At 44.3% G+C, this 13,286-nt stretch overlaps 1 protein-coding gene across 1 annotated transcript in view; it reads left to right on the forward strand.

Moving 5' to 3' along the window:
• The first annotated feature begins 200 nt into the window (after positions 1 to 200).
• Positions 201 to 13,286, forward strand: part of WDR44 (WD repeat domain 44) — an 82,107-nt gene continuing 69,021 nt past the window's right edge. The window contains exon 1 of the mRNA XM_036740274.1: positions 201 to 575. Within this exon, the coding sequence (XP_036596169.1) occupies positions 499 to 575 (77 nt within the window). The 5' untranslated portion in view covers positions 201 to 498. The remainder of the gene's footprint in view (positions 576 to 13,286) is intronic.

Below are 13,286 nucleotides of genomic sequence, written 5' to 3' on the forward strand. Positions count from 1 at the left end.
CGAACTCTCGCGAGGCTCGGGGCCGGTCGGGGTTTGGAGGGGCCCCCTCTCTCAGCTGCTGCCGCCGCCGCCGCTGTCGCCGCAGTAGAAGCTGGAGCCGCCGCCTGCGCCCCCGCCCTCCCCCGCGGCGCTGAGTCCGAGCCGGAGCCGCCCCCTCCCTTTCCCCGCCCCTCTCTGGGCCGGAGCCGCAGGGAGCCCCCGCGCCTCCTCTGCCGCCACCGCCGCCGCCGCCCCGCCAGCGCGGGGACCAGCTGAGTGCGGCTCGCTCGCTCCGGGCTGAGTCCGCCCGCAGCCGCCGGCGGCGGAGCATCCTCCTTCCGTCCTTCTGGCCGGCCGGCCCCCCTTTCCCTCCGGTGGTCCGTTCGTCCTCCCCTCCCCAGCCCCGGCGGCCCGGGCCGCTGTCTCTCCACCGCCGGGGGCAGAAGGAGGAGGAGGAAGGGGACAAGAAGGAGTGGAGGAGGGACCCGTCGCCCCCCCCCCCCGGGGTGTGTCCCACTAATGGCGTCGGACAGCGACACCGAAGAGTTCTACGATGCCCCCGAGGACGTGCACCTGGGGGGTGCCTACCCCTCCGGGTAAGGAGAGCCCGACACCAACAGTTGCCCTCGCCGTTTCCCCTCTTCCCCCTGAAAGCCCCAGTTGTGGACCCCTGCGGGGAGGGGCAGCTGCTCTCCCCCGCCGCGCCCACGGGCTCGGGAGCTAGGTTCACTCAGGTCTGCCCACCTCTACCTTTGACTGCCGCGTTTCCGGGCCCGAACGGGTTAGGGGTGTGCCTTAACTTGGGGTGCCCTGGGCTTGTCTTTAATCGCTTTAGGTGAAGGGCTAAGGAGCCCAGAGTTTGAACTTGGCTCTTCTCATCTTCGATCTCTGTTAGCCTGTCTTGTAAGTCCAGAGGGAAGGAACTTTTTCCCCATCCACCGCAGTGCACTTAAGGACAGGAGTGAGAAGAGGCATTAGGGCTTTGCCTCTCCCAGAAGCTGGTCCCGTGTGTCAGGACCATTTCTTTAAGCACCTCTGGGAGGCAAAGGAAATTGTCCACTAGGTTCCAACTATGGGGGAAAATAAAGGGGGAGACGAGATAACTATAAATGTACTCAACACACAGCCAACTAAGAGATAGAAACAAGTGCTGAGTAATCTGCTGGTTGGAAGCACAGCCACAGCTTTGTACTCTTTTCTCCTTAATTTTGCAAGATGCTTTGGTGACTGAGAATCTGGAAGAAAGATGTTGAGTCGTTCTACTGTAGTTAAATATTCACTTTCTTGAATAGGTCCTTAGCGCGCTTGCCTCTCTTTTCTGCACCTTGAGGCTGTTTCATTGATTTCAAAAACCACTTGAAGCCCCCCCAGGCTCTAGCCTAGAGAGAAAGGAAGTTCACTCCCACCTAGTTTGTTTTGGGAGCCGAAGCAGTTAGCACTGGAATTGTTCAACTTTGCATATGTTAGTCACTTGTGGGGTTCTGCCTTTTAGACTGCCACGGTCTCTTTTGTTAAGTAAATAGGAGCTGTTGATTGTATGGGTACCTATTGTGTTAGACCGATGTATAAATGCCAGTTCAAATGCATTCTCCTTAGCTTCTGTTCAGAAAGGTACTACGGTTCCTCAGACCCAGAAGAGGTGCAGTTTTAAAATATGCAGATGGTGCGGCTGCAGCCAGAGCCCGAGCTACTGAAGCCTGTTCTTGGGCAGCTCCAAGGTGCACACACCTCGCTGGGCTCCGAGCAATAACTTCCCCGTTCTCTGTGTACTTACATCATTCCGAAATCGATTGCTGATAACTGCTCCTGTGAAATGGTTGGGGTGTCTTATTTTCTTTAAATTTAGGGGCTGGGACAGGTGCATCAGTTCGAAGAGTATGGCAAACACCCACTGTTTCCATAGTCAAGATTTTAAAAGTTTGCCTTCTTGAAAAAATGGTTTCAGCCTGAGACCTGGCCCTTTGGGATCCAGATTTAGAGTTAGAAGGGAGCCTGGAGACATTCCAGGCCAAGCCTCTCCTGTGACAGATGAGGGACTGAGACCCAGCGAGGTTATTTGGCCAAGGTCACCCAGATAATGAGTGAGGAGCCGGGTTGGATTTGGCCCCCAGGCCTCCGATTCCAAACCCAGCACCCCTTATAGTGTACCATTCTCTCCCATTTTCGACACTCAGCCTGAAGCTGCTGCAGCATCATTCTCCTTGTCCACCGTACAAAGCCATTTACTCTTGAGGTGACAGTTGCATTTCTTGAAAATATTAAGTCATGATAATGCTGTGATCTTAGGCTCCATTAAGAGAGGGTGATCTTCAGGAATAGCGAGGTGATGATCCCACTGTCCTCTGCCTTCCTCAGACCTCATCTTGGAGCATGGTATTCAATTCTGGGGACCACATTTTAGGATTGACATGGATAAGCTGGAAAGTGTCTTAGAGCTGGGGAACCAGGATGGTGAAGGCCCTCTGGTCCATGGATGAATCATTTGAAAAATCTGGAAATGTTTATCTTACAGAAGACAAGGGGTGGGGGGGGGCCACGGTGAGTGAGGTGGGAGGGGCAGACATGCCAGCTCTCTTCAGGTATTGAAGGGCTGTCATGTGAAGGGGAGATTAGACTTGTTCTGCTTGGCCCCAAAAGGCAGAACCAGGAGTAATTGTGGGGGGAGGCGGGGCAGGATTTTTAACTGAGGCCAGTTTAGGTTGGATTAAATTAGGAAAACCATAAGAGCTGGTAGTTGTTCCCTTTCTTTCTTCCCCTCCCTCTTCCAGGTCTTCAAGCAGAGGCTGAACAACCACTTGGTAGATCTGTTAAAGTGTGTGTGTGTGGGGGGGGTCCTTTGGTGTATGGTTGGATTGGATGGCCATTGAGGTCTCTTCCAATTCTGTGATTCTTTGACCATAACTTGTGGCTAACCAGTCAGCTCATTAACTTGTCAACAAAATAAGACTTCTTAGTTTTGTTTGAGTTGTTGAAGTATTTTTTTTCCCCTTGGGACATTGTAGCTTTTCTAGCCCTTTGATCCCCTGGTACTTGAGAAGTGAATGTCTCTTTTACATAGCTTCCTATTTTTAACCCAAACCTGCCCTAAGTCCTCACCATGTACAGTTCTATAGTCAGAGCTGCATAGTGTTGTCGGTGTGGGGATTTCACTTCTCCTTGTTGTAGCAGTAGCAGAGAAGGGAAGGAGGCCTTGGAACTCCAGGGACTTCTCCCAAGGAGTCCCCAGTGCTAGGCAGGAACATTTTGTTCTCTCCTCTTATCACTAGGTAAATGTCCTAAGACAAAGACTATTTGGTACTTGGTGTGAGCCAGGATGATGGATCAATCTGTAGAGAACAGGTGAAATGTGGATACTTCACAAACCGTTCTGTGCCGTCCATTTTGTTTGGGGATATAATCTTTTTAAAATTGAATCATTTCGAACCAAAAATGGTCATTACATTCTGGACCGTCTAATTGGCGTGGAGGTCCAATTGGATTTGGAGTAGGCCACTGTTTGAACTTTGACTCTTCTGCTTACTTACCATGGGCAAGTTCCTTCACTTTCCTTCACTTCACTTCTCTAGGTCTTAGTTCGTTATATGGTTTTTAAAAAGTGAGAGTTGAGCCAGAGAGTTTCTAAGATCCCTGAATTTCTGATATTATGATCTTGTTACATTTTTGTCTTCATATTCCTAGTGCCTAGCACATAGAAGATACTTACTGAATGACTGTGAGAAATCAGCCCAATCCTGTTACTTAAAACTTTTCTGTCTAAAGTTTATTGCTTTGAGGTTTTTCTTTTTCCTCATGTAGTTCTAATGTGCTGTAATTTTCTGATAAGTTTGGAGGGGCTCTCTGCCTTCTGAAAATGCTCAAAAGCCCAGAATCATATATGTGAGGCCTGCTGTTATATCATGTACTTACATGAAAGCAATCCATTCTGGAAGGGAGCTTTCATTTGTATGTTTGACATTGGAGAGATGGAGCAGACCATTAGACTGGAGGCCTGATCATAAAAAAAGGCTCAGGAGTCTTTGGGCAGGGAGAACCTGAGACCTTGTTCTCCATCTTGTTCTCAGCTTGTCACTTGTATTGGCAGCAAACAGCTTTTTCAGGTCCTGTGGGTATTGGGTATATTGGCATTGGCTATTGTTGTCCTTTGAGGAATGTTAGTAGGTGTACACCGAAGGGAACCTCCGGAAGCCTGTTCTGAAGCACTGGTAACTTGGTAAATTTGGATCATAAAGTCAAAGAATCTTTGGGTTGTAAGGGATCTTAGGGGAGATCATAGCCAGCCTTCTCATATCCTATATGGGGAAACGGGGCTCACAGAACTGTTAACTTGCCCAATGGCTCGCAGTCAAGCCATTCATTTTGTTTTATTTTATTGAACATTCACATGACTTAATCCTTCAGAACTCATCTGAAGGTGAGGTTCTAGTGTCCCTCTTTAGACGACAGCTGTGAGATTGTCCTGGTGCTCACTGGGCCTTGCCTGACCCCGCCCTGATCTGTAATGGGGAAAATCGCATTCCTGATAATATGGCCTTTTGCTTCACTTCTCACTTCCTGAAGAGGAAATACAGGGAGAGGGGGTATGGCCTGTACAGTTAGTTGATCATCAGCTCCAATATGAGGTAACAGTGAAACATGGCTGTCCGAAAAGCTAATGCAATTGGGACTTCATTAATGGAAGCAATGTACTCAGGGATATGAAGGCCTGCCGTGTTCTCACTGGTTAGTCTGTATCTGGAGTATTGCACAGCCATATTTTCAGAGGGACATAAAGAGACCGGAAAAACTCCAGAGGAACACAAGATTCTCTAATCCAACATAGCCAGCAAATGATCAGTTTGGTCTGGTCCTAACTGTCTCTGGGGATGTGTGATTTCACTACTTTCTGAGAGTCGAGTTGGGGGGGGCGGTGTGTATAAGAGAGATGTTTCCAAGGTAGAATCAGTAGGACTTGGCACTGGGGGGTGAGGATGACAACTTAGGATCTTGGGCCTGGTGATTGGGAGGATGGTGAGGATGATCATGATGCTGATGCTCTTGACAGGGTCAAAAGGGGAGAATATTTTCAGGGAAAGAGAAATTTGGTTTCCACATGTCTACAGGACATCCAGTCTGGGATGTCCAATAAGCAGTTGGTGATTCAAGACTGGAGGTTAGGTCTGGATGAGTAAGCTGAGAATCATCGGTGTAGAGATAATAGTTGAATCTGTGGCAGCTCTTTCCACTTTGGGATGGCTTTCCCTGTTGAGGAGTTTGTCCTTCCCTCAGCATTAAAATTTGCCCTCTTACCACTTGCACCCATTAGTTGCCCCTAATTCTGCCTTCTCAGTCAAGCAGAACCAGTCCCATCCTTTCTCAGTGACAGCCATCGTAGGGGACTCTCAAGTGGAGGGCAGCCGGTGTAGCTAGGGAGGGCACAACTAGGACCCAGGGGTGACCAGGAAAGGGAGGCAGGTTTTGACTCCAATATAGGGAAGAGCAGAGATATCCCCAAAATGGAGTCGGCTGTCTTGAGTATAGGGGGTTCTTGTCACCAGAAGTGTTCACACAGCCTGGACAGCCACTCTGGGGAGTTGTCAAATGATTTCTGCCTGGGTTAGGGCAGCTGTTCAGGTCCCTGCCAACTCCAACAGTCCATTGTTCGAAACTGGTTTTGCATCAGCTCACTTTAAACATTGACTAAGTGCCTAGGTAGGGTTAACTTAAGCAAATGGATGCCCAGAAGCTAGATTGGGGATGGGGAGTGGGAAGGGGTAGCTGTCACAATTCAGGACACAAAGCGCTGTTGTGGAAGGAGCCCAGGATTTGGAGTCAGGAGCTGTTCTTGTCACACAGTAAACTCACTGTCTCATCATTTCAGGCAAGTTCTTCCCTGGGCCTCAGTTTCTCTTTCTGTAAAATGAGGGAGTTGGCCTAAGTCATTTTCCAGGATTTGTAATCCGTTTTCCCTTACTGCTTTGGCCTTGCAGTTTCCCCAGCTTGTTGTCTTTCAGGTCATGGTTTGAGTCCTGTTTTGAACTGGGTAAGTTGTATATCCTTGGAGAGCCCCTGCTGCTAATTAGTATTGATCATGCGGATGCGAGCCCAGAGGCCTTTGAGGGGTAGCATTTTGTCTGTATACAGGAGGACTCTCAGTCACTCCCAGTTTTATTTAGGGGTGGTTCCAGTTCTTTTTGATGGCCTGGAAAAAAGGTGTGGGGGGTGGGAAATGGTGCCTGTGCCCCAAGGGCAAGTGTTGCCGGGCAACTCTCATTTCCATTTTTGGCTTAGCTGTCCTGAGCTCCTGTCTTCTTGTTAAGCCACTCTGAGGGTCTAACCATAGCTAGCACAAGGCCTTTTATTCAGTCTGTGCTTACAGGAGCTGCTACCTAGGACTTTCTGCCATGTCCTTGGGGCCCACCTGGCTACCTCTAAATTCTGCCAATTGATTTTCCTCATCATAGGTTAAAAAAGGTCTAATGGTATTTGGCCCATGGGAGCAAAGGCTTTCTGTGTTTGCCTGGAGTTTTATTTTTAATTCTTTTTGGTTTATGTTCTTTTGGGTTTGCAAATAGTCTAGCATGCTTACCTTTGAATAGTAGATGAACATTATATCCTATTTTTTTCAACATTGGGAACTGAGGCTAAGCTATCTTGCAGAATTGCCTAGCCTGAAAGAATTAAAAACTTACTTTAGCTGCCTCCATGGGAAATGTTGATTCTCCTGTTAGAATAGACATCTGAAGTATATCCTTGTTCATGGAAAGTGGCATTACTTTTAGTGGCATTCTTTCGTTGTTTGTGACTGGAGAACTTTGAGAGAGATTCCTTAAAGTGATGGATGAATGATCACTTATCACTTACCATCGATTTAATTTTGATTTTCGTTGTGCTTCAATTTGGTAGAAAAACATTTCTAAACCTTATTTTGCCTTCTCTCAACCATGTAATGCATCCTTCTGAACTGGGGGAAAAATCAGCATAATAGAGTAAGTACAGGTTGTAAATGTAGCCTTCTTTAACTATAAATGAACCATGGAGGTTAGGCAAGTGACTTCACTGTGGTAACAGAGTTAAATGTCAATGTCCATTCTCCTATCTTCACATTAAAAATGTATTTAGGCATTCCCCAGTTCTTGGTCACATACGTCATTTCTAGCTTTTTGTTATTAAAAATCACACTCCTATGAATCGTTTTTATATTCTTGCTATCATTAAGACTCCCTGGGGCAATGACCCAGTTGTACGATTGCTGGGTCAAAGGGTATAAACAATTTGGTAACTTCAATTGCATAGTTGCACATTATTTTCCTAAATGGTTGGATTATTTCATAGGTCGACACTGGTGATGAATTAGCAGCGATTTATCATGCCTTTCTTCACAAAGCCCCTCTAACATGGAATTTCCCTCCCCCCTTTTTGATGGGCATCATTGTACCTCGAGTTTTTGTGTAGTTCTCATCAATGAGGTTTGTTTTTTGCTGGTTTTTTTAGCGCTTTTCAGATGATGGTTGCCAATTATATTTCCTATTTTGAAAAAGTGGTTATGCTTATCCTTCAATCATTTCTCTCTTGGGGAATTTTGGTTCTTTGTTTTATTTCGTGTGTTTCGGTGATCAAGAGGACTTGGACTTAGGTACAACAGCTTACTCAACAATCTTGGTAGGAGTCCTTTCCTCTCATCAGGCTCCTAGAGCTACTTTCAATCTTTGTTCAAAACTGAGAAGGGTGAGAAGCATTATGGTGGCCTCTGACCAAATATCCCCTTCCATGTTGGTCCCCAATCAGGATATGTTTATCTTAGTTACTGTGTCTTCAGTCTGGTTCTGCTGAAGCTCTCTAGGCTCTCCTGGCATTTCCCTGGGAGCGGGAGCTCTCTGTTTGACAACAAACAGCTCTAAGAAGGATTCACTTGCTTTCCTTCTCCTTATTGAAAAAAAAAAAACATAGCCCTTTGCTCAGTCCAGGGTCATGGCCCTCTCTACTACCTTTTGTTACAACAATTCGGCTAGCAGCTGTTGTGGGGGTGAAAGACCAACACAAGCCCAGCAACAAAGACCTTGCCAGCCCAGGTTCTTTGATCTGCTTTACTGAGGAAAGTAGCCTTAGGGGGTTAACAACCTTATTTCAAACCAACATACAAATAGTTCAGGGGAAAAATCCAGCACCCTGAACTTCAGAGCAAATATGAACAAATTACAAACATACATTATAAAGACCAAATACAATTCATAGTTACCAAGGAACCATCAACATTTGAGTTCAGGAGCTGGGAGCTCATAACGAGGGCTGGTCCAGAGTCACCAGCTACTCCTCCTGTGGCTCAGAGCCCCAAGCAAATAGCTCTGTTCTCTCTTTTTATACAGTCTTTGGACGTCATTAAAATGTCATCTGAGCTACCAGAACTTAGGCTCCTGCTATTGGCTGTGGTCTTAGCAACTCCCCTTAGGACCCTGAGGGCTTCACACCCACATAGGCTTAGCACCTAGTAATTAGGGGTTTGGGCCTGGGGCTTTGCACCTAGTAAGGCTCAATCAAAGGGACTTAATTAATTTATCATTCTAAAACAGTAAGAAAGTCCCACTTTAGTTACCAATGGACCTTTTAAGTTCGTTTAAAGAATAGGTTGAAGGTTTTAGATGGCGGGTGACCCCCTTGAACTAGGGGATTCATCAGACCTAATAATCAATGACTTGATGATGCAGCTTGTCATAGTAGTAATTTGCATACTTACAGAAAATGTATTTGTCTTTGCATCAATTCATTCTAAATTGATGAAGTGTTTAGGAGTTGACAAAAAGAAAAAGCAAATTATTTTGAGTCTGAATAAACAGAAAAAGGAAGAGGAAGATTGAATTTGATCCATAACTCTGACAAACTGTGTACAATGGAGTTTGAAATCAATATTAGAGCATTAAAAATAGTTTAACAATTTAAGTGCATTTGTTTTGTTACAGTTTTCAGAACATTCATTTATTTCATTAACATTTATTTTAGTGGAATACATGCTGGTTAAATACTTATCATTTGGTGGCTGTTTGTTGGAATTCAGCACAGCAAAAACTAATCTCCTGATTCTCCACGATTCACCTTCTCTGTTAATTACATTGGAGGCAGTGCATCCATCAATGACTTGACCATTTTTAATTAGTTTGGGTAAATAATATAGCACTACATCAGACAACTGAATGAGATTTCTTTTTCATCTGACAAAAGTCAAAACCACTACTACTTTAGAACTTGGGGCATATGCTTTTTTAAACTGAAGTTTACTTAAACTTCAAGCTAAAAAGATAGGAAGCAGCTTGTTCTTTGGGAGACAGATTTTGGTGGCCTTTGATTGGTTACATGGTGCTTTTTTACTGCAACCTTTCTTTTTCCAGATAAAGAAACTGAGGCTCAGAGACACTGTGATCAGCTGAGGGTTACATGGGAGGAAGGGAGGGGAACAAGTATTTATGAAGCACCTTCTCTGTGCCAGATACTGTGCTAAGTGCTTATAAATATCTCATTTGATCCTCACAGCAACTGAGGAAGCTCTAGTTGAGGAAGCTGATGTTATCTTTATTTGACAGTTGGGGAAACTGAAGCAGATAGCCTGGGGTCACACCACTAGTAAGTGTCTGAAGCTGCAGCGCTGTATCCATTGCACCACCTGGCTCCCTAGGTTACATACACAGCAGTCAGATTAAATCAAGTCTTCCTGCCTAGTGTTTTGAGTCCTAATGTGAATTATAATTTAAATCGATACTCTTTAAATCTAGGGTAAGTTGTGGTCAAATTCTGCTTATACTTCCAACCCAAACTTATTTTAATTATACATATAAGCTTATGAACTATACTTTTGCTCCCTCTCATAGTCTTACTCTTAATCATGAAGAGCTCACACCCAGTCATCTTGTAGAGTGAGGTGAAGTATAGCATCCTTGGAAGCTTTGGATAAATCCTTTTTTGGATACCTTTTCTGGGAGACAGCCTGCTCAGAGCAAGCAGCGGCCTTACCCTAATGTTAATAGAATGTGCCACTTTAACACTAATTGAATTGTCTGCGTTTTGTATAAACTCCAGATCAGCTTTCTAGGGAACCAATTATAGAGCTTCTTGCTATATCCAAACTTACTTTCTCAGAAGCAGTCATCTTAGTTATCAAGTATCTGGGAAAGGGATAGGTGATATTTTTGGCAGGAATCTTAAAATGCCTTTTGTAAACATAACATTGTTGTGTTCTCTTCCATTTCCTTGGACCCTTAAAAGTCTCTACTGAAACAAGGGGATTTTTTTATAGTGGCAAAGAACTGGATACAAAGAGTAGAGGCCCATTTATTGGGGAATGGGTAAACAGATGAACATGACTGCTATACAAGAAACATGATCAATCCAGAGAAGCATGGGAAGATGTCTGTGAACTGATACAAAGTGAATTAGGTAGATCCACAAAGATAATCTACACAGTGACTACACCACTGTAATTGGAAAAAATAACATCAGAACAATTGAACCTGAATAGTGAGATTACAATGATGAAGCTTGGCCCCAAAGAAAAGATGCATCTTCCCCACCCCCTTCCCTTCTTGGCAGAGATGAGGGGACCATGAGTGTGCAGCATTGCCTATAACACAGCCTTCCTCTCCCCTTCCCCTTTAGTATAAGGAATGGTTGTTTTGGAGGAGGGAGGGGAAGGATACAGTGAGAAATGAGAGTGAAAAAAATAAAAAGATTAGACTAAAAATTTAAAAAAAAAACCCTATAACAACAACAGGGAGACCTAAGGAATTGTCCTTATGCTTAGAGGCTTTGCCTGTAACAGTTGTAAAAATTGTCTGTGAAAGCAATAAAGGCCATATTTTTATGCGAATCTATCTCTTTGTTATATTAAAGTGGTATGTTGTGCATTTTATCCATCCCCAAGTCATCTCCCTATACCACGGTTTAACTGCCATTGCCCCCTAGATGATGCTGGCTCTTGCTCAGAATCATTAATTCATAAGCTAGAATATTGGTATCAAAAAGCAGGATCTCTTTCTGGGAAAAGCTGAGCGTCATTAAAGAAGTTTTGAAGTTCTCTAAAGGCTAACCCACCGGCAAATCCGATCATTCATTCTGTCTGTCTGAAACATTACATTGTCTATATACTGGTGGAGGAGCTGGATAAGTTGTGCATCTAACTGTGAATTATAATCCAGAAAATAGACAGCTTGATTTCATCCATGTGGATAGTTAGGCCGAACTCTTAAGTGCTTCTAGGTCTCTTTGAGGAGTCAATGCAAGGTTCTGGGGCTCGGTGCAAAACCAGCATGATGTCCTTCACAAACAGAAGTCCTCTTCAGTTTAGACGGTGAGTAGACGTGTCCAGTGAAAGTAGCAGCCGCCTTTGGCAAGCCTTCAGCTCCGTTTTGTGACTCACCTACTAGGCTGGCTCTGTTAGAGCTTTCAAGAAGTTTGCAATAATTTTAATGTCAGGATAGGAGATGCTGTTTTATAACAGAAAAGAAGCACAGGGTGATTCTGCATCGTCTGTTTTTCAGTCACTTGTGTAGAAGTAAAATTGTGGTCTGCTGTGGAATATCACTTGTGAAAGTCTGCCTATTCCCTACTAATGTTCTCATTGAAGAGAACTGCGTATGGAGGCTCATAGCCATTTTACTTAGATGGAAAAATAGATTGTTGGGTCAGTAGCCGTCATTCTCTCATTTGTGTCTTTTTGGTATTAATAGTGCATGTGGTTTTTTAAAAAAAATTGATTATAATGTATGAAGTTATGTAGTATCTGTAGATAGATAGTATATATGTATATCTGTAATTATATGTGTCTATATGTAGGCACATACATAATTATCATAAGTGCATGCCTTACCAAAACGTTCAGCTCTTTGTTAAATGATACATTTCTAGTTTTCTAACGTCTTCCCCCTGCCTAGTGCGCCCCCCCCCCCCCTTGATGGTCCAGAGATTGAGTGCCCTGTTTGGGGACAGTATATGCAAATTCAGAAAGTTCCCATACCTACTTGAAGCTTTAGGAAAAAGGCAGAGATCCAGCCAGGTGATAAGCATCCTTCTCTAGGAATTTCAAATATGGGAATTTTTCTTCTCTTTGTAACCAGTGGAGGAAGCATCTGTTTGGATGAGATCAAAACTCCATTGCTCTGTCTGTGTAAACTCTTAACAGAGAAGTTGATGAAACCCTTTTAAGCAGAACATGGGGAAGATATTTTGGGTAAATGAGGGTCCCTGTATAGGAAGCCCAGCCCAGCTGAGCCTTGGAACCCAGGTGTCCGTGCTTGAGGTCAGCTCCCCTAAGCTATTCCTGTTTTGTTCATGCCTTCTCCTTTCCTTCTTCTGTACACCCAGGTTCTCAGACAGCACCAGATTTGGGGTTTTGTCTTGTGGTCTTAAAAAGACAAACAAACCCTGGCTCCCATGGTAACCACTCTCTTGAACCAGGGCTGCTAGTAATGTATATGGTTTGTATGTAAGAAGGGGACTATGCTTAGTAAATAAATGCATGTTAAGTGGCACCATTGAAGCCTTGGGAGAGACTGCCTTGCAGTCTTACTACAGCTTTATGTTGCGCATTTCTTCTAAGACCATTGTGGTTGTTGTAAAAGGTGTTGCGTGGTTGTTCTCCACAAAGTTCGTACCAAAGTAAGCATTGGTGCCCTTCTGTGAATTGTCCTCAAGTGAAGATGCAAGCCTTTGCAAGGCAAGATTTTCTAGAAGCTTCGAAGCTACACTGATTTTATTATTTAAATGTCAACTGCTAGAATTCTATTGTAAGGCTAATTCTTCCTACAGCTTCAATATCTCATTTACTGTTAATGGAAGGCAGCAAAGGGTTTTGATTTTTAGAGGGCCCTGGATTTGGAATCAGTCCCTGGGTTGGAACCTCTGCTGTCTTCTCTTGGTGCCAGTGCACATGAATGGCACTTCTCTCTCTCTCAGCCCTAGTTTCTTCATCTGTATAATAAACTACAAAGTAATGTAAAGATCTTTTGCCTCACAAATTAATGGGAAAACCACACCAGAAATTTCTGTGTTGCTAGAAAATACCCTTTTTATATATTATCAATTTAAGGTATTGACCTTACGGCAATAAATATGGCAATAAAGAGCAACAACACAGATGCATAGATACACTCTACATCGTTGTGGCATGATGTCTGACCAAACTATTGCCAGTTTTCTATTACCTACCATATCGAGGGACCGGGAGGCCATGGATTATTAAGATAACCAATCTAATAGGTTTCATTGCATTCCCTCACCCATCCTTTGATGAAAGAGTGGAGAAATGACTAGAGGGAGAATGGAGAAAAGCCTGGAGCCTTGCTGCC

Source organism: Trichosurus vulpecula, chromosome X (assembly GCF_011100635.1).
Source record: "Trichosurus vulpecula isolate mTriVul1 chromosome X, mTriVul1.pri, whole genome shotgun sequence".
NCBI lineage: Eukaryota > Metazoa > Chordata > Mammalia > Diprotodontia > Phalangeridae > Trichosurus > Trichosurus vulpecula.